The sequence below is a fragment of the Hippopotamus amphibius genome, chromosome 16, assembly GCF_030028045.1.
Source record: "Hippopotamus amphibius kiboko isolate mHipAmp2 chromosome 16, mHipAmp2.hap2, whole genome shotgun sequence".
NCBI classification, from domain to species: Eukaryota; Metazoa; Chordata; class Mammalia; order Artiodactyla; family Hippopotamidae; genus Hippopotamus; species Hippopotamus amphibius.
The window spans coordinates 10660711-10686423 of record NC_080201.1 but is presented as its reverse complement, the minus strand read 5'-3'; the positions used below and the strand labels follow the sequence as shown (position 1 = coordinate 10686423).

The 25713-nt window shown below is 48.1% G+C and overlaps 2 protein-coding genes and 1 pseudogene across 6 annotated transcripts; 2 read left to right on the top strand and 1 right to left on the bottom strand.

Moving 5' to 3' along the window:
* The first annotated feature begins 745 nt into the window (after window positions 1–745).
* On the top strand, window positions 746–10119 carry MON1B (MON1 homolog B, secretory trafficking associated). 5 transcript variants are annotated; one of them, XM_057712676.1, is made up of 6 exons: window positions 746–881; window positions 1298–1455; window positions 3276–3596; window positions 4152–4971; window positions 5331–5478; window positions 7875–10119. In XM_057712676.1, exons 2-6 carry the CDS (start codon window positions 1308–1310, stop codon window positions 8082–8084), a joined length of 1647 nt encoding a protein of 548 aa, XP_057568659.1. In that variant the 5' UTR covers window positions 746–881; window positions 1298–1307; the 3' UTR covers window positions 8085–10119. The 5 variants fall into 5 exon arrangements, with proteins under 5 accessions (XP_057568659.1, XP_057568660.1, XP_057568662.1 ...); XM_057712677.1 differs by having other exon boundaries at window positions 761–881; window positions 1308–1455; XM_057712678.1 differs by lacking the exon at window positions 746–881 and adding an exon at window positions 909–1079 and having other exon boundaries at window positions 1308–1455.
* Window positions 9213–24032, top strand: SYCE1L (synaptonemal complex central element protein 1 like). The gene is given in 12 exon segments (XM_057712756.1): window positions 9213–9363; window positions 15529–15591; window positions 17478–17537; window positions 17729–17803; window positions 18375–18422; window positions 18693–18747; window positions 22084–22167; window positions 22415–22478; window positions 23329–23398; window positions 23489–23576; window positions 23787–23973; window positions 23976–24032. Coding segments are annotated over 12 exon segments (1002 nt in total).
* LOC130838945 (CBY1-interacting BAR domain-containing protein 1-like) lies at window positions 20446–21321 on the bottom strand (annotated as a pseudogene).
* Window positions 24033–25713: the final 1681 nt, after the last annotated feature.

Sequence of the window (25713 nt, the reverse complement as noted above, 5' to 3'; positions counted from 1 at the left end):
CACCAACGAGGACTCAGAAGACTCCCAAAGCCACGCCCACAAGCACGCCAATTAGGCCTGGGCTCCTAATCTGCGTAGCTCCGCCCACAGAGCCCTATCCTCGGAAGTGAGGTCAGCTCGGCATCTTGCCTGGCTGGGCAGGCCCGCTCAGCCTACACATTGCCCTCGCAAACTCACCCCTCCGCGCCATGAGCACGTCCACGGCTCGCGCTTCCCTTTTTCCAGAGGCCGCTACGCCCTTGGCCTGCCTGAATACCCAGACGCCCTCGAATACGTCCTATGTCCGAGAGGCCCGCCTCTCGCCTCAGCAACTGAGTCCCACAGGCTGGCCAGCCTGCGCACGGCACTCCAATTGGAAGCGGAGGCTGTCCGTCAAGCATTTTCTCTCAGACTCCACTCTACCCTCATGCCCCTGCCTCTCCTGTTGGATAAGGGAGGGTGAAGTTTGCCTCAGTTCTGACGAGCACGTCTTAGATCGGGCCACGGGTAACTGTCATGACTTAGGCTGCGAACCTCCTCCAGTGAAGAGAGGAATAGGCTCGAGCCTTCGATTGGATCCAGAGAGATGTCAGTCAAGGGATGGGTGGGCGCAACGGCAACCTGACGCACAGTATTGGTGGAGATACGAAGCCCACGGAATGGGGCGGAACGGTCGGAGCCGCTTGATTGGACCGTAAAGGAGGCAGTGCCGCCCTCCGTACTCCGGATTGGCTGAATGTGAGCCGCGCCCCCCTCACGCCGGCAGCCTTGGGTACGAGAAGTGGGCCCGACTCGCCGACGTTAGCCGCGCGTACCAGTGCGGCGGGAACGAGGGCAGACAGGGCTCTGGGTTCCCGGCCGGATCCGACGTAGATCCGGGAGTGGCGCGCGCCATCTCAACGGTGAGGGAACACGAGCGGGCGGCGGGAGAGAGGGGTCCGGCGCCCAGCGAGCGAATAAAGCTCCGCAGCCGGAAGTGTCTTCAGAGCGGCGTCGCACCCGGAAGTGTGGCAAGACAGCCGCCACACCCGGAAGTGTAATGCTTCCGCGGCTACGGGAAGTAATGATACCTGGCCAATTGAGATACGGAGTTAAAACAGGTGTTTATATATGTTTATTTGCTGAGGCTCGATAGAGCCTCCCTTTTCGGAAAGTGTTGGAGGTTGCAAGCATGTGGTCGTGTTTTTGAGTGTCTCATCCTGTTGAAACGCTGGGGGAAACGAGCCCCAGGAGTGTGTGCAAGGGGGTCAGGCTCAGTAAAAGCTTTTAACAAGTTTCTTTTGCTGCGGGTCACCCTCCATTCCCCTCCCCTCAACAGGGATGTGCAGATGGAGGCCGGAGGAGATACTGCTGCCCCAGCCCCCGGGGACGCGGAGGACTTGGAGGAGATGCGGTTCCCTAGTGAGGAGGCTAGAGACGGTGGCGGGGTTCACAAGGACCTACCCGATCCTGGAGATGCGAGCGTGGAGAAAACAGGTATGCATTCACTTCACTAGGGTCTTGGAAGGAATCCCTAGGGGGTGTTATTGTTGGGGGAGGTCTGTGGGGGACCAGAGAGGAGCATTTTGGGACTCAGAGAAGTAGTTTAAACCATAGCTTGGGACAGTGGGAAGTCATCGTGTACTCACGTTGTAGTTTAAATCATTGAGGAGTGAAAAGGAAATTAGTGGGTGTCAATGAATGTTCCCTGGGCAGTTGCTATGAATTTGTCACTGAAGAATCAGAAAGGGATCAGTTGGGGTTAGAGTGAGGCACTGGGAATTTGGAATGTTTAGATCAATGAATAACCAAAAGAAAAGTCAAAGGGGGACTATTTAGAAGTCAGCGTCTTTGGGGGTTTTAAATCATTGAGGTGGGAAAGGGGACCAGTGGGAGCCAGTGGGGACTCAGAGTATTTACATCATTGAGGAGTTGATGGTAGTTGTTGGAGGGAGTCTTTAAGGAGCCAGATCTTAGTGGATGTTAATGCTGATCATTGATGGGGAGACAGCAGACATCAATGAAATTATTTGGAGAGTCAGAGGATCAGTAGGAAGATCTTTGAAGACCCCGGTGTATGTGTAAAGGTATAGAGTGGAGGATCAGTGGAAGTCAGTGGGGAATGAGTGCTCATTGACCACTTTGGAATTAGTGGATGCTGATGGGGTCATTGGGAAGGATCAGTGCACATCACTGAAAATCAGTAATTGGGGGGAAGGGGGCATCTTTGAGAACTTGGGAAGTGGTGGCAAGTATTGGGAGGAGGTAATTGGGAGGAGTAATGAGAGAATGAGGGAATATGAGGTCACTGGGATTTTGTAGGAAGAGTATTGATACACAGTTGCCAGTGGATAATACTGGGGATCAATGGACATCAACTAAAATAAATGGGAGGCTAGTCAGTAGCGGGCAGTGAAATTGTGGATTTCATTGGTGAATGTTAATGATGGTCATGGGGAAGGGCAATAGAGGCCATTAAAGTCCTGTATGTTAGTGTACATTATGGTGGTTACTGTAGGGAGGAGAGTGGATATCAATGAGAATAAATGTCGGGGGAGTCAGCAGAGGTCATTGGAAGCCTTGGATGTTAGCAGAGGTTAATGGTGGTCATTGTTGGGAATGCAGTGGACATGGAGTAGATTAAATCGTGGGTTGGGGCAGTAACTGAAGTCATTGAAGACCCAGGTATTAGTGATGTTAATGTGAGGTCATTGGAATGTTAGTGAACAGCAGTGGGAATGAATACGGGGTAAGGAGAGTCCTAAAGATCCAGATGTTAGTGGATAATCATGACAGAATTTGGGAGAATTAGGGGTCATCACCAAGACTGGGAGAGCCAGTGGGGTCATTAGGATCAGTGGACATCAGTGAGAATAAATAAATAAGTGAGGAGCACATTCAAAGACACAGATGTTAATAGATACAACTGTAGCCACTGAGGGATGCACAGATACCAGGAAAATAAATGAGGGGTCAGCGATTAATGGGGGATCATTGAACATGAAGATATTGATAATCATTCAGAGGCAATGGAGTGCTTTGAAGACTTGGGAATGGCAGTTATTGAAAGGGGAATAATTAGTCTGTAGGGATATCAAGGGTTCAGTAATGACAGTGAGATGGGATGATTGGGGTTTTAGGGGGAATCACTGCAACCTAAGTGTTAGTGGATGTCATTGAGGGGCAGAGGAGACACCTGGAGATCTGTGTCAGCGGCAGGGGGTCATCGCAGGCCTGGTAGGGATTTGGTGGGTCTGTGGGCACATGGGGTTAATGGAAGACCACAGGCAGGTGACTTACCAGAGGCTACCTTTCAGGATCCGAGACCAAGGACCAGCCACCTGGCCTGCTGCTCCAGTCAGAGGCTCCATCATGCACCTATGGGCTCTGGGGTTCTGCAGCCTCTGAGAGCAGTCCCATGGGTGGCCCTGAGAGTGGCTCAGGGGGCCAGGGCGGGGACCCCAGTGACGAGGACTGGCGCAGCAAGCGGAAGCACGTGTTTGTGCTGAGTGAGGCAGGCAAGCCCATCTACTCGCGGTATGGTAGCGTGGAGGCACTGTCCACTACCATGGGTGTGATGACAGCCCTCGTGTCCTTTGTGCAGAGTGCAGGAGATGCCATTCGCGCCATCTATGCTGGTGAGCAAATGGGCAGGAGGCAAAACAGGTGATGGTGACTGGGAATATGGCTGTCTGTCTGGCAGTAGGTCTGTCTGTCTGGCTGCCTGGGGGACTATCCAGCTAGTTAGGAGTGAGTCAGTGTGTGTGGAGGCTGGCCAGCCATCTGTCTTTCCGAGGGGGGTGGGGGGGGAGGGGTCTGTCTGTTTGCCCTGCTGGGTTCTGAGTGATTAACTCACTGGGATCTAAGTAACTGGCTGAATACTTCCTTGCTGCCTAAGAGCCTGAGTTTGGGGGCTGTGAGCTGCGCCGGCTGTGTTCCTAGCTCTGTCCGTCCTTGTTGCATCCTCCTCACTCCACGTTGCCTGCCTGGTCCCTTGACCATCCCACCATGTGTCTGCAGATGTCCACACTCGCCCAGTTTGTCCTTACCCTACTCCTGGTGTCCCTAGAGTGACCGTGTGCGCTTGGACCACGAGTGTGTGCGTTCAGGGGAAGGGTGAGAAAGCCCCGCTGGACACCTCTTGTCACCACTGACCCATCTGTACCCGCCGCCCCATCCCTTTCCTCCCCCAGAGGACCACAAGCTGGTGTTCCTCCAGCAGGGCCCACTGCTGCTGGTGGCCGTGTCAAGGACTCCTCAGTCAGCAGCCCAGCTGCGGGGGGAGCTGCTGGCCGTGCACGCGCAGATCGTGAGCACCCTGACGCGCGCCAGCGTGGCCCGCATCTTCGCGCGCAAGCAGAACTACGACCTCCGCCGCCTGCTGGCCGGCTCGGAGCGCACGCTCGACCGGCTTCTGGACAGCGTGGAGCGGGACCCGGGGACCCTACTCCTGGGCGCCGTGCGCTGCGTGCCTCTCGCCCGGCCGCTGCGGGAGGCGCTGGGTGCGCTGCTCCGGCGCTGCACGGCGCCTGGCCTGGCCCTCTCGGTGCTGGCGGTCGGCGGCCGCCTTGTGACAGCAGCCCAGGAGCGGACTGTGCTGGCCGAGTGCCGGCTGGACCCGGCCGACCTGCAGTTGCTGCTGGACTGGGTGGGGGCACCGGCCTTCGCGGCGGGCGAGGCCTGGGCGCCGGTGTGCCTGCCCCGCTTCAATCCCGATGGTTTCTTCTACGCCTACGTGGCCCGCCTGGACGCCATGCCTGTCTGCCTGCTGCTGCTGGGCACCGACCCCGAGGCCTTCCATGACATGGCCACCTGCCGGCGCCTGGTCGAAGACGGCATGCACTCCCTTGGGGCCATGCGCGCCCTCAGGGAGGCCGCCAGCTTCTCTAACGCCCCATCGGCCAATGCCTCTGCCTACAGTGTGCAGGCTGTAGGGGCCCCCGGCCTCCGGCACTTCCTCTACAAGCCGCTGGACATCCCCGACCATCACCGCCAGCTGCCCCAGTTTACCAGGTGGGCCCCGACCCTGTGGGCAATCGGCCGGGTGGGAAGGCTTATCTAACTGGAAGGCCGGACAACTCATAACATGACTCTGGAGAGAGAGGCAGCCGTGCTCTAGAAAGATGTAATAGCCTCCGGATACAGGAGGCTCAGCCACCAACCTCGAGAAATCCCCTGTTCTAATGGAGAGGAAGGCCCCAGGACTCAAGGCATCCCCAAGTTTGATGGGGAGGATAGGGTTTGAGAAGCCTCCAGTCTAATAGGGAAGGTTCAGCCCCCTAACTTAAGTGAACTCCCTAGACTGAGAGGAGACAGGCCAGCCAAGAAAGTCCTAGACTGACCTTGTCCCCTGACCCTATCCATCCCTGCAGCCCGGAGCTGGAGGCCCCGTACAGCAGAGAGGAGGAGCGACAGCGCCTGTCGGACCTGTACCACCGCCTGCATGCGCGTCTCCATAACACTGCTCGGCCCCTGCGCCTCATTTACCACGTGGCTGAGAAGGAGACGCTGCTGGCCTGGGTGAGTTGAGTGGGGCTCTGAAGGAGTTAATCCCCCACTTCAAGCCCTTCCCTCCCCTGTAACCCCTCCAGCCATACAGCCTCCTTCACGCACACGACACCTTTACCTGGGCTGTGGTTTTGCCTCCAACACTGTCCCTGTCACGCCAGGTGTCTTTGAAACCTATCAGTCTCAGTGTGTGAAATCTCATCTATCTTAGCCCCATCATTCTGTTGACCGTTTCCCTCATCAGCCACCAGTTGAGTGTCTTTGACTTTCAAAAGGCCCCATTAACCACCATCACTGTGCCTGCCGATTTCCCATTAGCTCTGCCCACGTGTCTGCAGGTGCCAGTTGAGCTTTGACTCCGTGAGTCTCCAGCACTCCTGGACACTATAGGCTTGGTCCCCTGCTATGCCTTCCGCCTGGGATATCCTTCCCTGGGGTCTCTTCAGGGCTCCTGTCCTCACTTCCTATGGGTCTATTCAGGGTCAGCTATTCAGGGAGTTTGGTCACGGTGGCTCCATGGGAAATGGTAGCTTCCCCTAGATTCTGCCATTTAGTGCACATTTATTGAATCATTTATTTGCCTGCCTGTTATGTATCAGGCATTGTTCTAAACTGAGAATTTTATTTAATTAAAAACCTTTTTTAGCTTTCATTTTCAAGCAATTTTAGACTTACAAAGAAGTTGCAAAAAATTACTTTAAATAGGCCCTTCACCTAGTTTCTCCATATGCTAACGTAACCACAGGAGCTCATCAAAATCAGGGAATTAACATCAGTACAATCAACATCTGATCCACAGGCTTCATTCAGACTTCACCACTTCTCCCACTAATGTCCTTTTACTAGCCCAGAACCCAGTCCAGGGTCACATGTTAGATTTATTTATTGTGTCTCCCTAGTCTCGTTTATTCTGGGACATTTCCTGTCTCTTTTGTCTTTTATGACCTGGGCACTTTTAGGAAGTACTAGCCAGTTAGTCCCTCAACTTGGGTTTTTCTGATAGTTTTTCAGGACTAAATTGAGGCCATGCATTTTGGGCAAGCAAATCCCAGAAGTGATGCTGTGTCCTTTTCTGCTTCATATCAGGAGGACCACAGTGTCACTGTGTCCCACTGTCGATGTTAACTATGGTCACGTCATTAAGGTGGTATCTACCAGGTTTCTCCACTTCAGTCTTTTCACCCTTTGTAATTAGTAAATATCTTATGGTGATTATGTCAGTTTTCTCTTTTTCACCATATTTTCATCCACTAATTTTAATATCTATTAATGATTTTTGCCTGTGACAGTTGTTTCTCTGGTATTTACCAGATGGTGACTTTTCTAACTCTATCATGACGTCTACATTTATTGGTTGAGATGCTACTGTATGGGAGAACTTTCCCCGATCCTATTAATTTATTGAATTTTGAATTTTATTTCATGGCATTTTTTTGAATTCTATGGGCTAAAATCTTTTTCCTGCCACTTATTTTTGTGCTCAGATTATCTCTGAGTTGGCCAGCGGGAACGGTGATTTAGCCAGGCTGGCCCCTGTATCTTTTTGACATGTCTGCATCACTGCTTAAGCACGTCTTACTTTCTGGCACAAGATAGTCCAAGCTCATTTTGTATTTTCTCTGTGCCAGTCCTGAAATTGGCCATCTGTCTGATGAGCCCTTGTACCTTTTAGTGGAGCATGAAATTTCAAAGCCAAGATCTGGTAGGCCCAGGATTTAAAATAGGGTGGTCAGGAGATGACATCTAAGCGGAAGGGGAGCCTGCAGGCCATGTGGGTATCTCCAGGAACAGTATGCCTGTCAGAGGGAAAGGACTGTGCAAACGCAAATGCCAGTGCCATGAGGTGAGGCTGAGCCTGGTTCTGTTTGGGGAACAGCAAGGAGAGGCTAGAGTGGCTGGAACACAGGGAGCGAGGGGGAGAGCAGAGAGAGGTGGTGTGGAAAGGTGCTGGTGACCTGGTCAGGTTAAGCCTCTCAGGTTGGAATGAAGATTACATTGAGTTGATCCTCATGTTATGCCCAGGCTACAGATGATAAAAACATAAGTGTGTGGAGCTTAGAACAGGACTTTGCATACAACAATTGCTCATTAAATGTTAAGCATTTTTGTTACCCCTAGTCCACAGATGAGCGAACTGAGGTCCAGAGAGTGTATATACACACACACACACACACACACAGGCAGCATCACCTAGTTGAAGCCACTAGATCTCGCTGATCCCTTGGCCCACTCATGATACAACAGCATCAGCTTACCTGCTTTAGCCCAGTGACCAGGGAGCACCGGGTAGGAGCTGCTGCCAGGTGCATCTTCCAAACAGGGGACAGTTATGGGGCTAGGGTGGGGTGAACAGCATTGAGCATGGCCGGCTCCGCCCCAACTGACCCTGTCTCCTCTCAAACCCCCAGGTGACCTCCAAATTTGAGCTGTATACCTGCCTCAGCCCCTTGGTGACCAAGGCAGGTGCCATCCTTGTAGTGACCAAACTCCTGCGCTGGGTGAAGAAAGAGGAAGATCGGCTCTTCATTCGTTACCCCCCCAAGTACTCCACACCCGCAGCAGCCCCAGCTGCTTCCACGGACCAGGCTTCCCATAACGGCTTGTTTACTGGACCTTGAGAGGCAGAGCTCCCAGACTGGGCAGTGTTGATGACCACCACCTTTGGCTTTTACTTTCTGTCTCCACCCTGAAAATTGGGGGGGGGGGGGGGGGGCGTCTGTGGTTTGTCCCTATCTCCCCCCGGCAATGGAGCAAGATCCAGGGGACTGCCCACAAATGAGAGACGGGTGGCAGTGTGATCGTACACAGGTGAGCAGGCTGCTTCCTCCCCAGCCTCTCCTGCCCTTCCACCTTGGGGAAATCCTTAAGACTCCCTCTTCCCCTCCCTCTGCCTCACCTCCTCCACCTGGATGACGTTCCAGCCTCTGTCAGGGACCGTCTCCTCCAATCCTGGGCACCAAAACCTCTGTCCTGCATCAGGGCTCGGCCTCCTCCATAGGATCTCAGCGCTGAGTGTCCAGGGCTGGCCAAGGCCTCCTGGGTGGCCCACGGGGGTTCTGGAATTGGAAATGCAGGACCAGCCTGTGCCCAGAAACGGCCTGAGGATATTTTAAAGAAAAAAACTGCACATAAAAAGGCCTAAAACCAGTCCCCACAAGGATATTCCTTTGCCCTTCATGTAGTTCATCTTTACCTGCTCAAAAATGACCCCCATCAGTGTTGGCTGCTGCTAATATTAATAAGGTGGCCTCCAGCGTCTACCTGTCTGTGTAACCTGGGGCAAAGCACCTGACTTCACACCGTGGCCAAGACCCAGAATTTTTACATAAATCCACTTACCTTCCACAGCTCATTCTACTCTTTCATGAAACGGAGAAAACTAACCTCTCATAGGCCGTTAAGTGAGGATTTGTGAGCGAAAAGGGACGCAAACGCTTGCGTACCACCGCACTGTTCATGCACATTTGTCCCACACTTTCACAACCTGCAAAACACAAGCAACCTACAGAAGGAGATAGCGAGACCTGCCTGTAATTTCTTTGCGTGCGCGTGCATGCAACACTCACTCTCCAACGTCCAGGACTAGTTCTGCCTCTGTTTTCGCAAACCCGGCGTTGCAGGCCTGGTGGTGCACGTGTGCATACTGTCAGGGGGCGGGGGGAGCGCTCGTGGCGGTCCACTTCCGGCAGCTGACAGCCCATCGCTCCCCACTCTGTTGAGCTGATGCGCAGAAACTTGCTGGGCGCATGCGCACTGCGCAGGCTTTCCGCCCTCACGTGATTTTTTTTAAACCAATCATCGTCCAAAGCGCACACGCGTCTGTCGCGCTCTGGAAAATGGCGGGGAAACTGGAGCCTTCGGAAGTGGGGCCGCCGGAAATCCCTGAGAAGGCTGAAGGTAGCGAGGGCAAGCGGTCCTCTGGCGGCCAGGGTAGAAGGGAGGGAGGCTTCGTCCCCTTACAATAAAGAAATATCGATAGCAGTACAAAAAAAAAAGAAAAGGAAAAAAAGGTAAAATTGTAAGACAAAAAAAAAACGCTCTTCCACAAAGTGGAGATAAATAACGTATATTCTCAGCATCTAGATGAACTGTTGTCAGCTTTATTGGCTATATTGCTTACATATTTTACAGTAAACAATAGACTAAATACTTAAGTATTCATCTCGTCACAAAAAGGGGTGGATGGCCTCACAAAACCCACTTAACTGCTGCCACAGCTTAGAAAATTAATAGTAATTCCCCAATATCATCATTTCACACCCAGCCCATATCACACTTTGCATGGACTCTTAAATCTTAATCGTGAATGGCCACTCCCACAGACGGCTTCTTTTCTCCAGGGCATCTTGGTGATATTGACACGTCACACACCAGGGAGAGGAAAAACAAAATTGTCCTAGAGGGAGTTGGAAAGTGCAGCCTAGCCACAAGAAGAAAATCTCCCAAGACAGTGATCCCCTGCTAAGCCAATATCATTTTTTTTTTAATTATAGAAATTTTCAAAATGTAGCACAGCACAGAAACTAGCATGATGAATGCCCGTGTACCCACTGTTTCAACAGTTGTTGACTCTTTGCCCTCCTTTTGTCTGTCTCTGACCCCTCTTCCTACACACTCTTTACACCACCGTATTAATAAATGCATTGGATCGCATCTTTCCAGACCTATCTATGCAGATGAAAACAATAATTGTGATTATGTACTTGTGTGTCATCTGTCCTAGGGTGTGAGCTTCATGAGAACAAATAATTTATTGTCGTTTCCCCAGCACCTAAAACAATGCCTGCTTGGCATATAGTAGGTGCTCAGTAATTTTTTTTATTGTATGAATAATGAAATAACACTGAGAGCTCTTAGATTATGGCCTCACATTGAGTGCAAGCTTTCAACAAGAAATAAGACAGATGCCAATAGATCTACCTTATTAAGCACTTACTACAGCTGCCACTGTGCTTAAAACAAACAAAACCTATTATTATCCAAAAAAATTTTTTTAAAGGAAGTTATGATTAACTTCACCAGCTATGGAGAAAATTGAAAAGTGTATCAAGTTATCATTTCTAACCCATCAAAACTGGCTTTAGAAAGGGAGGGATATCTGGTATTTTCATACTTTTAGTCATCATGCTTGGTAATCACAGAATACACAGATGTGTGGACCAGGCAGGGTCATTGGAATGTTGATGGAAGCAAAACAGAAGCAATCACAGAAATGACTAAATTTAGGTATATCCATGCATTATGGAATGCCTGTGTAGTGGACATTTTTTTCTTAAGCGGCCGGAAAAAATAAACTCCAATTTAATTTAATTAATTAAAATTAATTTTAAAAGGAGAAGATCGTGATTCATTAACAGTGAGCTTCAAAACAGATCATATTCTTATGAGAGAAAAGTAAGTTAGGATTAAAAAAAGAAAAAAAAAAAGAGGAAGAGGCAATTCAACTATAGCCCTATGTGTGTTGCTTAGAAAAATGTCTGAAGGCTAATGGCTTAACTGGTGACTCTCAACAAGGGACTTGGATTTTGGGGGCTGTGTAGAGGTGGAAGCATTTTTGCAATATTTTTAAAGGAAAATGTGAGTAGTACCAAATAATTTTAAAATACAAGAGGAAAGATGTTGAATGGCATCTGAGGATCAGACATTAATATTGGCCAATATTAACATCTCTGTTTTGATGGTTATACTGCAGTTACCTGGTAGAGTCCCATTATATATAGGAAATATATACTGGAGTATTAAATAATGGGTCACAATGCATGCAACTTATGTGCAAAAATGCTCACAAATGGGAAATCTGATACAAAGGCAAATAGCATTGTGGCCTATTTCTACAACTTTTATGTGTTCAATACATCTGAAATTATTTCAAAATAAAATGTTTCAAAGGGGCTCATGCTCTATAGACTTGTTTTGTCACATTGATTTTTAAAAAATTTTGTCAAGATGTTAGCTAGACTATTTGAAAGATTTACTGACCACTCATGATCTTACTGCGTGACTAGGACTAGAAATGCAGTGAAGATCATATGGTAGTTCTATTTTTAGTTTTTTAAGGAACCTCCATAATGTTCTCCATAGCGGCTGTACCAAATTACATTCCCACCAACAGTGTGGGAGGGTTCCCTTTTCTCCACACCCTCTCCAGCATTTATTGTTTCTAAATTTTTTGATGATGGCCATTCTGACTGGTGCGAGGTAATACTTCATTGTAGTTTTGATTTGCATTTCTCTAATAGTTAGTGATGTTGAGCATCTTTTCATGTGCTGTTTGATGTGTATGTTTTCTTTGGAGAAATGTTTATTTAGATCTTCCACCCATTTTTTGATTGGGTTATTCACTTTTTTGATATTGAGCTACATGAGCTGTGTGTATATCTTGGAGATTAATCCCTTGTCAGTTGCTTCATTTGCAAATATTTTCTCCCATTCTGAGGGCATATACTCAGAGAAAACCATAATTTGAAAAGATACATGCACCCCAATGTTCATTGCAGCACTATTTACAATAGCCAAGACATGGAAGCAACCTAAATGTCCATCAACAGAAGAACTGATAAAGAAGATGTGGTACATATATACAATGGAATATTACTCAGCCGTAAAAAAGAACAAAATAATGCCATTTGCAGCAACAGGGATGGGCCTAGAGATTGTCATACTGAGTGAAGTAAGTCAGACACAGAAAGACAAACATCGTATGGTATCATTTACATGTGGAATCTAAAAAAAAGGGTACAAATTTACAAAACAGAAGTAGAGTCATGGATGTAGAAAACAAAGTTTTGGTTACCAGGGGATGGGGTTGGGGAGGAATAAATTGGGAGATTGGGATTGACATATACACACCACTATACATACAATAGATAACTAATAAGAACCTGCTCTATAGCACAGGAAACTACTGAATACTCTGTAATGGCCTATATGGGAAAAGAATCTAAAAAAAAAAAAAAAAAAAGATGGATATATGCATATGTATAACTGATTTACTTTGCTGTACACCTGAAACTAACACAACTTTGTAAATCAACTATACACCAATTAAAAAAAAAAAAAGAAATGCAGTGGAGAGGAAAACACAGATGGAGCTTTCACAGAAATCATTGAACAAGCCAGCTGTAAAAGACATATGGGGACAATCAGAAACCACATATGTTGTCATATGTTGTGAGTATTTGATGATATAAATGATCTGATGATTGGTGATAATTGCTAATCTTTTTGGTGTGACTATAGGATTGGAGTCATCTAAGAAAATGTCCTCTAGTAGTTGAGACTCTTTTTTTTTAAGTTGAGACTCAATGAAGTCTGGGGCTTGCTTGAAAATACTTTAGCACAAGAAAAACATAGCCAAAGCAAGTATGGGTGGATATTAATGATTGTTAGACCTGGACAATGAGTAAACCAGAGTTCGTCATGGTATCCTCTCTACTTTCCTGTGCATTCAGAAATTTTCATAATATTAAAATATTAAAAACAAAGTAATCACAGACACCTCCCTTTGTTATTAAAGTGGATTTCATTTTTTTGTTTCATTCCAAATATTGAGTATTTAAAGAACGTAAAAGTCTCCAGAGGAAACATAGCAGCCAATGATACTAGAGAAAGGCAATGAGACTCAAAACCAAGGAGAGAAGGGAAATTTCATTTTAACCTCACACATTTCTGTAATGTTTGGATGTTTTTAGAATGTTACTTGAGTAAGTGAAAATTAAAGTGATACATGAGATACATTTTACCAAGTTCTAAGTGTCTTCAGAAAATGTGGCAATGGTTACAGGAAATGTGGCAATGGTTACTTCTGGGAAGAGGAGTGACTTGAATAAGGAGCTGTTTGTGAGAGGAGACTTTTACTTTTTACTTCATGTTCTTCTACATTTGCTTATTAAGTAATGTAAAAATTCAAATGCAAAATTAATGCATACTAATTTGTAAAAGATCTCAGGCAAGACAAAAAGACATACAGAAAGTGAACATACGTCCACATATTTCAACAAAATTTAATAAGCTCAGGTTAAGAATCCCTGATTTACAACATGAGTTTTCATGGCTGCAAAGAATTTTATCCTATGAATGTGCTGTAATCCACTAAGGTATCTTTAAGTTGCTTCCATCTTTTAAGATTAAGAACAATGAGGGCTTCCTAGGTAGCGCAGTGGTTGAGAGTCCGCCTGCCAATGCAGAGGTCACGGGTTCGATCCCAGCTCCAGGAAGATCCCACATGCCGCGGAGCAACTAAGCCCGTGTGCCGGAAAAAAAAAAAAAAAAAAAAAAAAGAACAATGAAACAGTCTTGCCCACCATCCTTAATTATTTCCTTAAAATAGATATTTAGAGGTAGAGTTTCTGATCCAGAGGATTAAGTTTTTAATATTTACTACCGGAAAGTTGGAAATGAAATGCTCTTTTTGCCTATCCCACTGGCAAACGTGACAAAGATTGACAACATATTTGACTGGTAAGAGTATGAGAAAGGATTGTTTCCTGGGCCTCCAGCTGGAGGGCAATTTCATAATACGAGTCGAATTTAATAATATATATGCCCTTTGATCTAGCAAGTAGCCTTCTAGGAATTTATTCAGTAATATATTCCCATGCGTGCACAAAGAAGAATATACAAGGATTTTGCACTGGATTGAATTGTGTCCCCCCAAAATTCGTGCCCACAAGAACCTCAAAATGTGACCTTATTTGGAAATAGAGTCTTTGAGATTAGGTTGTTCTGAATAGGGTGTGCCGTAATCTAATCACTGGTGTGCTTATAAGAAGAGGGAAATTTGGACATACAAAGATAGAGTTTAAGATGAGATACAGACAGACACAAAAGAAAGACCCAGTTATGGTACTTTGTCATGGCTTCTCGAGAAAACTAACACAGATTGTCACTGTGATTTTGTTTGTAACAGCAAAAGAAGGGAAGCAATCTAAATATCCATCAATAGGAAACTGCCTAAAAATATCATTAGTATATATTGTCAAATGAAAAATGCAAGCTGTGAAATGCCATTGGAGACATGACACCATTTGTATGTGAGGAGTGGGCATATGCTTGTACGTGATTGGAATGATCACCAAGTACACACAAATAACCTGTAACACTAGTGGCCTGGCAGAGAGGAGCTGAGGAACTTCGGGTCTTGGGGAGGGACTTTTCTTGGGTAAGCATTTCTTCATTTACTTTTTGGCTATCGTGTGTTTTGTGAGCTACTTTTCATCTTCTCTGCCTACTTTTTCTTGGAGAGCAATGGGTCACTGGGAGTTGCCCTTTTATCTTTTATGTCAAGAGTTTAAGATGTTGGTATTTTTGCTGTGTTTTTGTGGTTCTTATAATTTTAAAAGTAACACAGAATCATGTTAAAAAGTACATAGAAGTATTTGTGGCAAAATTGTGTTTGAATCAAGATCTAAATAAGGTCTCTTCATTACTATTGATTGCTGTATGTCTCAAGTCTCTTTTAACCTGTTTCGCCTCTCCCTCTTTTCCTTCTTTGTGGTTTATTTGCTGAAGAAAGCAGGTTGTCCTATGGAGTTTCCCGGAGGCTGCATGATGCTGGTTGCATCCCCATGGTGTCATTAAAATGTTTTCCTGTCCCTCATATTTCCTCTGAATTGATATTTAGATATCAATTTCATTAAAAATTTGCAAATTGTGACCTATAATGATTTTAAAGAAATGCATATGAAATTGTTCTGTCCTGAGGCATTGGTTAAAACTTCATACCGATTTTGAACAGCAGCAGCAAAAGTGCCTCCCCTTCTCTCACCCCTGAATTTCATTAAGGGGATGTCCGTGGTGTTCCATCACCTCTCAGGGAGAACTGACTATTAGGGATCCTGATTCATCCACTACATCCCATCAACCTTAGGGACAAAAGGCAGAGGTCCTGCAGGGACCCTGCTCTGGCTGGAAAGCTGCCCCTCAGTCTATCCTTGGTTCAGCCCAGGGGTGTCCTCAGAACCCACTGAGGCTTTCTTCCTCCCTTCCCAGATAAGTTTGGACCTTTCCTCAGTCCCCGCTCACTCTCGCTTCATGCTGTAATTCTGGTTTTCACCTCCACAGGTCAGACAAAGTTTTCAAAGAAGACAGAAGACTTGCTGGAAATGGTGAAAAAGCTGCAAAAAGGTCATGTGTCTCCTTGTGTCTGAGGCTTAGCCTGAAATTTTGAGTCAGGAGATGTGGTTCAAACCCAGTCTCCTCAACTCACAACCTTGGAAAATTATCCCGTTGCACTTTCTCCCTCTTATACTACTTAATTCTTTAAACCAAAAACACAGCTTCAAAATTCAAGAGTATAAGGGGGTGGAAAACTCTACCCTGCAACATACATACACACATATGGTGTATATATATATACATACACCAGCCATCCATTGCCCTGACCCACAGGCCAGCAGCAACTATTTTTCAATTCTTAGATATTTTTCTGGAGGTTAAAAAAAAAATATCCTGGGGTATGTATTCCTTGTCCTCCTTTTTTATGTACAAATGGCAAATGGCAGTGCAAAGGGCTTTGCACCTTGCTTTGCTTGTTGATGGGAGACTGGGAGCCAGCCTGCATCCAGTACCCACAGCAGGGCTGGGGCAGAGTGCTGGCTGGGTTTGAGGTTGGATTCCCCACTAGTCCATCAGCAGCTTAAATTACTACGATCCATTGGTCTGTTCCAAATAAATGGGAACCTCCCCTGCCCCTGACCCTGTGGCCGCATGTAATAGTGCACTGGAGGGACTTCCCTGGCGGTCCAGCGGTTCCCTTCCCAATGCAGCGACCTGGTTCAATCCCCAGTCAGGGAACAAGATCCTGCATGATGTAACTAAAGACCCGGTGCAGCCAAATAAATAAATAAATATTTTTAAAATTAAAAAAAATTTTTTTTAAATAAAATTACTGAAAAAAATACAAGTGCATTGGAGCTGCTGCCTAGGCTAAAATTAGGTAGAGGGATTGAAAACATAGAGTGACCCTAACCATCTCCAGCAAAACAAAGACCCCAGGTATTTGTGTCAAATCAGCACCTAAGAGAGTACTCAGTCTCCTGGAAGCCACAGGAGCTGGAGTCAGTGCCCTCTGAAAGTCCAGAACTTGAGCTTAGCTCCGGAGTGTCTCATGGGTGGTAGAGAGATCCAGCAAGGGTTGGGCAGATTTTTCCCTCAACTCTGTGCTCCCAGCCTTGAAGCCAGAGCGGGACGAGGAGGACTTCCCCATACAGAGCACTGGAATTCGGACTCTGGGATGTTAGAGATGACTCCCTAAAGAGACAGTGATCTCCCTGTCATTGGAGAATTTGATAGCTGTCAAAATGAAGGTGGCATTTCCCCCATATCTCAAATGAGGCCAACACCAGAGTCTGGGTGGATAAAAGTGACAACCCACCCTGCCAGGCTTTTCATAGGGTGGGACGGGCGGGAGGTCTCCATTGTCTCCAATGTCACCACATTCAGAATTACATGTAGAAGCCTCTGTCACATCCCAGGAGGCCCTGAGAGATCTGATACACCCACTTCTCCACCTCACCTCCTGTTACTCTGCACTAGCACACTAGACTCACAGCAGCCACACCGGACCCCTGAGCTGTATGTTCTGGGCATGTGCCTCACCCAGCCTCACTGCAGGGGCTTTGCACTCATTGTCCTTCTATGTGGGGTGTTCCCCCCACACACACTCCCCACCCCGCAGAACTGCAGGGCTCCATTCCTTCATGTCATTTGGAGCCTCTCCATGTCTCAAGAGGCATCTTCTACCCTTTCATTCTTCAGCCCCTTGTTTCACTTCTTTCCCTTCATGGCCTTTACTGCCATGCATTGGTATCATGAGTCTTCGTTCAGTGTCCATCTCTGCCCCCCAGAACGCAAGCCCTGCAAGGCTTCCTCGCAGAGCCCGGCACACAGCACGCACTCAATAAATGCTGAGTGATAGCAGCAGGGACACAGTGCCAACACCCACCCCCTCCTTCTGCCTCAGACAGCCAGGCATCTGCCTTCTCGGGCTCAATCTTTCTTTCCTTCTGCAGAGGGAAGCCTGGAGCCACAGATCGAAGACCTGATTAATCGGATTAATGAGCTTCAGCAAGGTAAGCTCCTGGGTGTAAGATGGCCAGCTGGCCAGGAGGCACCTGGGTTTTGCAGGCTTCCACTTCCTCATCTGTGAGATCCAGGCCCTTCCAGGTTGTCTGAAGAGGCGTGTGCAGTGTCACGGTCTGTGAGAGAACAGCAAGGCTAGCGGCTGCACTCACACCATGTCTTCTCTCCTTCTTTGACCCAGCAAAGAAGACATCCAGCGAGGAACTGGGAGAAGCCCAAGCTCTCTGGGAGGCCCTGCGTAGGGACCTGGACTCCTGTGAGTGGGACCAGAAGAGAGACCCAGAGATCTCATGACCAGTGCTGACATGCACAGGAGTGCACACCTCAGGGTCTTCACACGGGCTGTTCCCTGCTCTGCGAGGCTCTCATCCTCCATAATCCACAATCTCGAGTCACCGCTCAGCTCTCAGCTGAGACTTCACCCCAGCAGGTCGACCGTGATGGCCCCCTCTGCAGATAGGATACCACCTTCTCTCACACCTCTGCTTGAGTCATTTCTTCACAGCCTTTATTTGTACTTGACATGGTATCCTTTGGTATTTCTCATGGTCCCTACCCTCGGTATAATCCGTGTGCATCGTGCACAAGGGAGCCCCGCGGTCCTTCTCTCCTTCCACACTTATAGGGCGTGTGGGCCCCGAAAGGGAAAAGCTGGGTCACGATCGTCCCCAGCGGGGGATGGGTGCAGGGTTGGCGAGGCGATGCCTGCCCTCCCCTGAGGCTGTACCATACCTTCTGTGTGACGCTGGGCCTACCCTTTGCATGAAGTTGCCGTCGGGGCACAGGATAAGGGCCCTGGAGACTCAAAGTATCACTGTATTTTCCAGTGAATGGGGAGAAAGCGCACCTGGAGGAGGTTTTGAGCAAAAAGCAAGGTATTTACCAGCTGCTTCGTCCTCATTGTTCTACCCCATCACCCCACAAAAGCCTGAAATTCTCAGGCTGCCAGCGGAATCCCCCTGACACCTGAGTCAGGGTGCCTCCCTCTCTGCTCAGATCTCTCCCTTGGCTGCCATCTGACTTGGAGTAAACACTGAAGTCCCCTCAGTGCTCTCCAGTGCCCGGTGTGATGCGAGGCCCCTTACTTCTACCCAAGCCTGCCTCTCAAGAGCTCTCACAAAGCCTCTTGGTTCCTCTCCCCACAGAGGCACTGAGGACCCTCCAGCTGCACTGCCAAAGGAAGGAAAGTGAGGCTCAGAGGTAAGAGGTTGTGCCCAGCTCTTCCCTGCCTTATGCCCCGGCTTGAAGGAGGAGGGGGCAAGGGCTAGGGAAAATAAATCTTGGACATACACTCCTTATTTTCCCTTTCTCTAAAGTCAAGTAGCTAGACAAGAGACACCCCTGCTTGTCTTTAATATTAAGTGGTGGTGTTAAGATGAACTTAAGTGGTGGTGTTAAGATTAAATGAATGAATCATTATCAAATAAATTTCATCCATTGGTATTATTCTAAGTCTTCCCCTATTGGTTATCCAGCTCTTCTGCCATCCATTCATTTGTTTATCTGTCTGCTCATTTATGACCCCAGTCACCCATTTACCCAGCCACCCATCTACCTTCCCATCCACCCACTCTCCCATTCATCCATCTGTACATCTATCCAACTATCCAATTCTTCATCTAGACAGACGGGCAGCCATTATCTCTCCAGCCTTCCCTCCAATCATCTTTCATCCACCCAATCATTCATTCATCTTTTCCCCGCCTTTCCAATTGTCCATTTAACCATTCATTTCTTTTTTTTTAAGAATATCAGTTTATTTAGAGTTTTAAAATGTTTTGAATATTTTACTTAAAAAGTACTTAAGTAATTTTATCACTTAGGACTATTTTCAGGAAGCTGTGCTTTGTTAAGAACAGAACCATGAATAACAAAAAAACTTTTTGGAAAGTCTTTATTTTTCTGTTATAATTGTTTTTTGTGGCAATCCCAAATGATTTTATAAATTTCCCAATTTTTATATGCCTGACTGGGATCTATGAAATAAGTACAATTCCCCATCCAAAGAAATAAAAGCATCAGACATACTGAAAGGCTCTGATTAAATTGTTTTATATTTTCAGGAATAAGAGTGACTATATATTCTTTTATTGATTTGATAGTAGTTTGGTAAAATTTTTATATAATTTTTACTGATTTATGGTTTTCCGTGACTTTTTTAGGGCAACATTCCACCAAATTATAGCTTTCCAAAAGTTGTAGTGCCATATATAGTACTTTAGTATGACAGCGGTTTAGTTTTAAAACCAGAATCAAGCTGAATGTAGCTTTTTCAAGCTAAAATTTATGCTTTATGTGTAGTTGTAAAACACCGATATGCTAGTGTCCTATTACTGTTATTTAAGAGTGACTATAATACTCTCAGTGAAAAGTACATTTATATATCGAATGATGAAACTTCAAGTTGTAGTAGAAGTGAAAAAAAAAAGTAAAAAAAAGAAAACTTGTCTTTTTTGATTAAAGCTTTGTGGAATAGAATTTGTATTTAATAAGAATGACTATCTAGGACCCTTTACTGGTGTTGAAAGCATGGTATTTTAACCTAAAGGAAGCAAGTGGAATTGTTAGATCTTTTTTTTTTTTCCTTTTGTTATCTACTTAACTACTGCAACTCAACTAGGTATAGTGCATTAATATAAAATACTTCTGAAATACATAATCTTTAAAAAAAATGGAACCTATACAAAAAGATCACATGCTGCTAGATAGGATGTTGAAATGTGTGTAATACTTTTTAAAGCCTTCATTTTTGGTCAGCATACATTTCCTTTAATAATTTCTCCACTTCCAGTAGGATTTCATTTCATTTCAAGCCAGTATAAAGTTTTACAGTTTTAGTCATTCTGGATTCCAAGTCATTTAAGATGAAAATGGAAATGCAAAGTTTACTTAAGAAGTTTAATTTTCTTCTTCTGTATCATCTAAGTCTTCATCCTCTTTATCATCATCTTCTGCTTGTTGATCCTTTCTTAGTCGGCAGGTGGCTACCTGTCCTGCTCCAGGTACACTTCACTGACAGTGATCTCTGAAGAGGTGACTTTGAATTTGCTCTTACGATATCTAAATGGGATGAATAATCTGGTGGATACAGAAAATTTCGGAAAACCTCTAAATCTTCTTCTTCATCAATCTTTTGTATATTTTGGTAGGCAGCAGTGTAGACCTCTAAAGCTTTGCCGTGAAATAACATTTTGATAGTGATAAATTCTGAAAATATAGTCTTTATATCGTTTATTTTCTGCTTTTCAAAATTGTCAATAGTTTCTTCCAGATGACGAGTTGTTCGAGTAGCATCCATTGTAGCTCTTTGCAGTTCAGTTTCTGCCTGTGAAATAACATGTCGATCAGATGGATTTCTCTGACGTGTTCTTTCTGAGTTAACTGTTTAGCTTCTCAATTCCTTGCTGTTAATGTTGCTTTGAGGTTGTCTCGTTTCATTTTTACAATGGTTCCATAAGCTTTCAAAGGTTCAACTACTTTGGCTTCAAGTCTTTCAACCTCTGCTTGTCGATAATCCTGAAGTTTGGCAAACTCGTCAGCAAAGTTTTTCAGGCCCTGCTTTAAATTTGGGGTCTCTGTAGAGGCATACAAGTTGATTTCATTCACCAAGAGGTCTGCTTTGTCTCGCAATCTGGCAGTTTTCCGCACATAAGCAGCAAAGATTTGGCACCGCTCTCCAAAATGCTGCTCCACATTTGTGACAGCATCTTGCAATTGACTGGTTTGAGCATCCCGGTTTTCCAAGCTGCGCCTCAACATCTTGCCTCATGCATTGCCGAAGACCCTGGGCTGGGGCCCAATGACAGGGGCTCCTAGGTGCCCAGGCTTGCGCGGGGGCTCGAGAGCCCGAGAACCCACGTAACCATTCATTTCTTTACCCAGCCATCCATCCAGACAGCTATCCATCCTTCTGACAATCTTTATTTCTCCATCCATCCCTCATCCCTCCACTCATCATTTCTCTAACCAGACATCATCTCTCCAGCCTACCACTCACCCATCCAGTTCACTGTCCATCCAGCATCTGTCCATCTATCTCTCCATCCTTTGAACCTTTACTTAACACATTCTTGTGACCAGAGGTCTCACACACTGGTGATTGTGATTTTAATAATGTGGGAAAACCTGATGATAGATAAAGTGTATATATGCTTAACCACACCACACCTACCACTGTCTGATGAACAGTTTATGTTCATTTATCAACTGCTCCTCACAATGAGAGTACCACCATTTTACATATGAGGAAACTGAGACCCAGAGAGGTTAAATAACTTGTCCAAGATCACAGTGGAATAGCAGATCCAGGCCTCAACCCAGGACTTTATAATTTATGAAACGAAACTACTGTACCCTTCACAAAGGTCTCTTAGGAAGGCATGGTTTGATGGGGGACAAAATGGACAGGGTGATAGATCATTTGATCAAAAGAAAGGAGAATGATAAGGTTATGAACAGACTCCCAGCTCCACCCCTGCTGGAAGGAGTGGTGGCTCATTCAGAGAATGTAACTGAGGGTTTTCTTTCCTTTCCCAGGAAGTACATGTTGGCGGAGCACATGGAGCAAATTTCTATCCATAACTCTCAGATCACAGAGAGTCAAGGACAGAGGAAGCTGGGGTAACCCCTGGGTCTATGGCCTGGGGTGGCGTGGTTTGGGGAATGGGAGTGGGGCTTGCATGAGGGAGTGTTTGTTGGAAGGGGTGCTGTTGGAAGCAAGGCTTGGCGGATAAAGCCCATAAAGGGGCTCCTAGCAGAGGGAGCACCAGGCAAAGATCTGAAGGCCTGTGCGTGAGAAACCCCCAGACTGGGCCAGGCTGGGTGTCAGTCCTAGCATGTTTTCTCATTCCTGGATGTTGGCCCCTAGGTTGCACATGGAAGAACAGTTGGAGGATTTGACAAGCCAGCACAAGGACCTCTGGGAATTCCATGTGAGCCAGTATCATTGCCTCAACCAAAGCTACTCCTCCCCTGGCTTCAGTGTCTCTGCTGATCGGCCCAGAGTCCACCTACTGTTCAGGCCCAGTGCTGAGGGGTAGTCCTTGACTCCTTTCTTCCTCTTACCTCCTCAACTCAGTCCTTCGGCTTCTACCTTAAACGCAGCAGCCTCTCACCATCCCCCACTGCCACACCCAGCATCTGTTGCCCAGACTGTTGAAGCAGCCATTGCTGATCTTGTTTCCCTGCTGCTTGCCTAGAGTGCTCGTCTTTCAGTGGCAACAGGAACGCTGAACCAGACACGGGCAGGTCACTCTTTCATTCACCAGTGTCCCTGGATGTGTCCAGCATCATTCCAAAGGGGCCAAGTCTTTGCTGTCCCCAAGCTGGTTAGGGGCAAGGGGAGGCAAACCCAGACTCTAGACAAGAAAATAAGTAGATAGATCATGTAACGCCAGTGGGGAAGTCCTCTCTGAGCAGGTGTCATCTGAACACAGACATGAAGGAAGTGAGGAAGCCATGCGGGTATCTGAGTGCAGATGTCCTGGGAGGCTGAACTGTGCCTGAAGTATTTGAGGAAGAGCAAACAGTGGGGCTGGGGGATGAGAGAGTGGGAAGAGATGAGGTTTAAGTGGTACACGGGGACATGGGGAGTGACTGAGGGGGAAAGCATCTCTGCCAGCGCCCGGCCACAGCAGAAGCTGCACACTGAGTTAATGGATAGCTGAATGAATGCAGGAGTGAATGAAAGCCCTACTTCGAGAAAGGAGTTTCCAAGAGGCACGAAGGAGGAGGCGGCCGGGAGGACAGCTGGATGGACAGGGCTCCTCTCCCTCCTCGCAGGTGCTGAAACAGCGCCTGGCCTGGGAGATCCGTGTCCTGCAGAGCAGCAAGGAGCAGCTGCTCGCCGAAGGTGGGAGTCCAGCGCGGGGTGGGGGGCGGAGCCGGGGGGAGGGCCGGCGGGAGCTCCGGGCCCCGCCCATGACGCCCCGCCCCCCCGCAGAGAGGCAGGCGAGGGCGAAGCTGCAGGAGCTGGAGCAGCGGCTGCGCTCGCCGCCCGAGGTCCAGGGCGCCCCAGCGGAGGACCATGGGTAAGAGGGGAAGGGAGGAGGGGACGGGGCCGAGGTCCGCCCCCACCCTGCCGCCCTCCCCTTCTGCCCCTCCCCGAAGGGCGGGGCCTCCGCGGGCCGGGCGCTCCCCACGCTGGGGCTTCTCTGCAGGTCTGCGGGTCTCGGTGGCCTCCTCCCTGCCCCCCTCCACCCCCCCTCTCTCTTCCTCTTCTCCTCTGCCCGTCTCCGCAGGCTGAAAGCGGAGCCGGAGAAACTCGGGGGGCAGGTCCCCGCCCAGACCCAGAGCACCCCAGAGGACCCGGCCCGCAGAGGAGAGGTAGAGAGCCCGGGATGGAGGCCACGCGGGCCGAGACGGCGCGGGCGGGCTGTCCCGGGAGCCTCTCTGAGAGGGGAGTGTGCGGGTGCAGGGCGTCCCCGGCGGGCGCGGGGGACAGGGAAAGGGCCAGCGCGGACGGGCTTCAGGGCCTCGCAGCCTGACTCCCGGCCCCCCACAGGCCGGCCCCCAGCTCACCGGCGAGGGCGACCTGGCGCCGCCGGCGGCGCTGGCCCTGACGCCCCCGCTAGGCCGGTAGGACCCACCCGGCCCCACCTTCCTTCAAGGCCCGCCCGGAAATAAAGGCGACGTTTGCGGACTGTCCTCCAGCTCCCCTGCTGAGTCTGTTCTTCGGGAGTCGTTGGGGTGGGGGTCGCGCCTTCCTCTCTCCGCGGAGGGGGCGGGGCTCGGACAGTCTGGGCGGGGCCTCGCCGGACTCCGCCCACTCGCCCTTTGTGGGGCTCAGGCCGCCGGAGCTCAAAAGCTCCCGACAGCTCAATGACTGGGTGTCAAGGCCACCGTATCTCCAGGGCCTCATCTCGAGTTCCTGAACCATCTGTTTGACCAGTAAGGGCTAGAGGGAACGTGTTAAAAACCCGCTGCAGGTCCTGTCAGTCCGCTGCGGTTCAGAGTAAAATCCCAGCCTCCCAGAGTCCCCGCGTTCCCCGCAGACTCCCTCGGACCTGCCCGCCTACCTGGCCTCCCCTCTCACACCCTCACACGTTTGCTTCATGCCCCGCACAGCTGATTTTCCACCCTTCTCCGAACACCTTGTCATCTCAGGGCCTTTGCCCAGCTGTGTCCTCTTCTGGGGTGCCCTTACCCCAATCTCCTCGGACTGCAGGGATATTAAGGATGTCAGCTGCTCAGGAAGCTGGTCTGGGGGACCCAGTTCCAAAGGGCACCTTGCCACCTACTAAGCACGTATGGGTTAAATAAGCGTTTGCTGAATGTCTGCTTGTGTACCAGGCACTGCTGTAGGCCCTGGATTTTAAACAGCAGGATCAGGGAGGCTCTCACTGCCTGAGCAGGGAGGTGCGTGGGCAGGTGAGGGAGTGAGCCATGTAGGTGTCTGGGGAAGGTGCACTGGGTGGAGGGATGGCACTTGCAAGGGCTGGGAGCGGGACTGAGTTTGTTGAGTTTGAGGAACATCTGGAGGAGGCCAATGTGGTGGAGCAGAGTGAGGTGAAGAGGGATGGGAGATAATGTTACTGGAAGGGGACCCCTTTCCAGGGCCTGAGAGGGGGCTCTTGTCTAACACTCAGAAATGAATTGTCTGAGGAGAGACATGTGCTGACAAAGCAGGAGACTTTATTGGGAAGGGGCCTCGGGGCGGAGAGCAGGAGGGTGAGGGAACCCAGGAGGACTGCTCTGCCACGCAGGTTGCAGTCTCAGAACTACTCTTATGGTGATGGGGTTAGTTTCCGGGTTGTCTCTTGGCCAATCGTTCTGACTCAGGGTCCTTCCTGGTCTCTTCTGACCTTTCCCAAATTCTTCTGGTTGGTGGTATCTTGTTAGTTCTGCGGTGCCTTACCAGGACCTCCTATTGTAAGATAATGCATGCAAGTAGTCACTATTGTGCCTGGCCAGGGTGGGTGGTTTCGGTCAGTGGTTCTCTGACAATATCAGAGACTTCCTGAGGACCCAGGCAAGATGGCCTTTGTCTATCTAGTCTGTTCTTCTGAGAGCAGGACCTGGCACATGGTAAACACTGAGTAAAATGTTAGCTATCACTAATTACTGTGATGATTTATTATTATTCCCAGTTCCTCCATGAAGGAAGCTCAGGTGCATAAATCACTTAGAATGGGGGCTTTTAATCCATTAAGTATTTAATAAATGGTT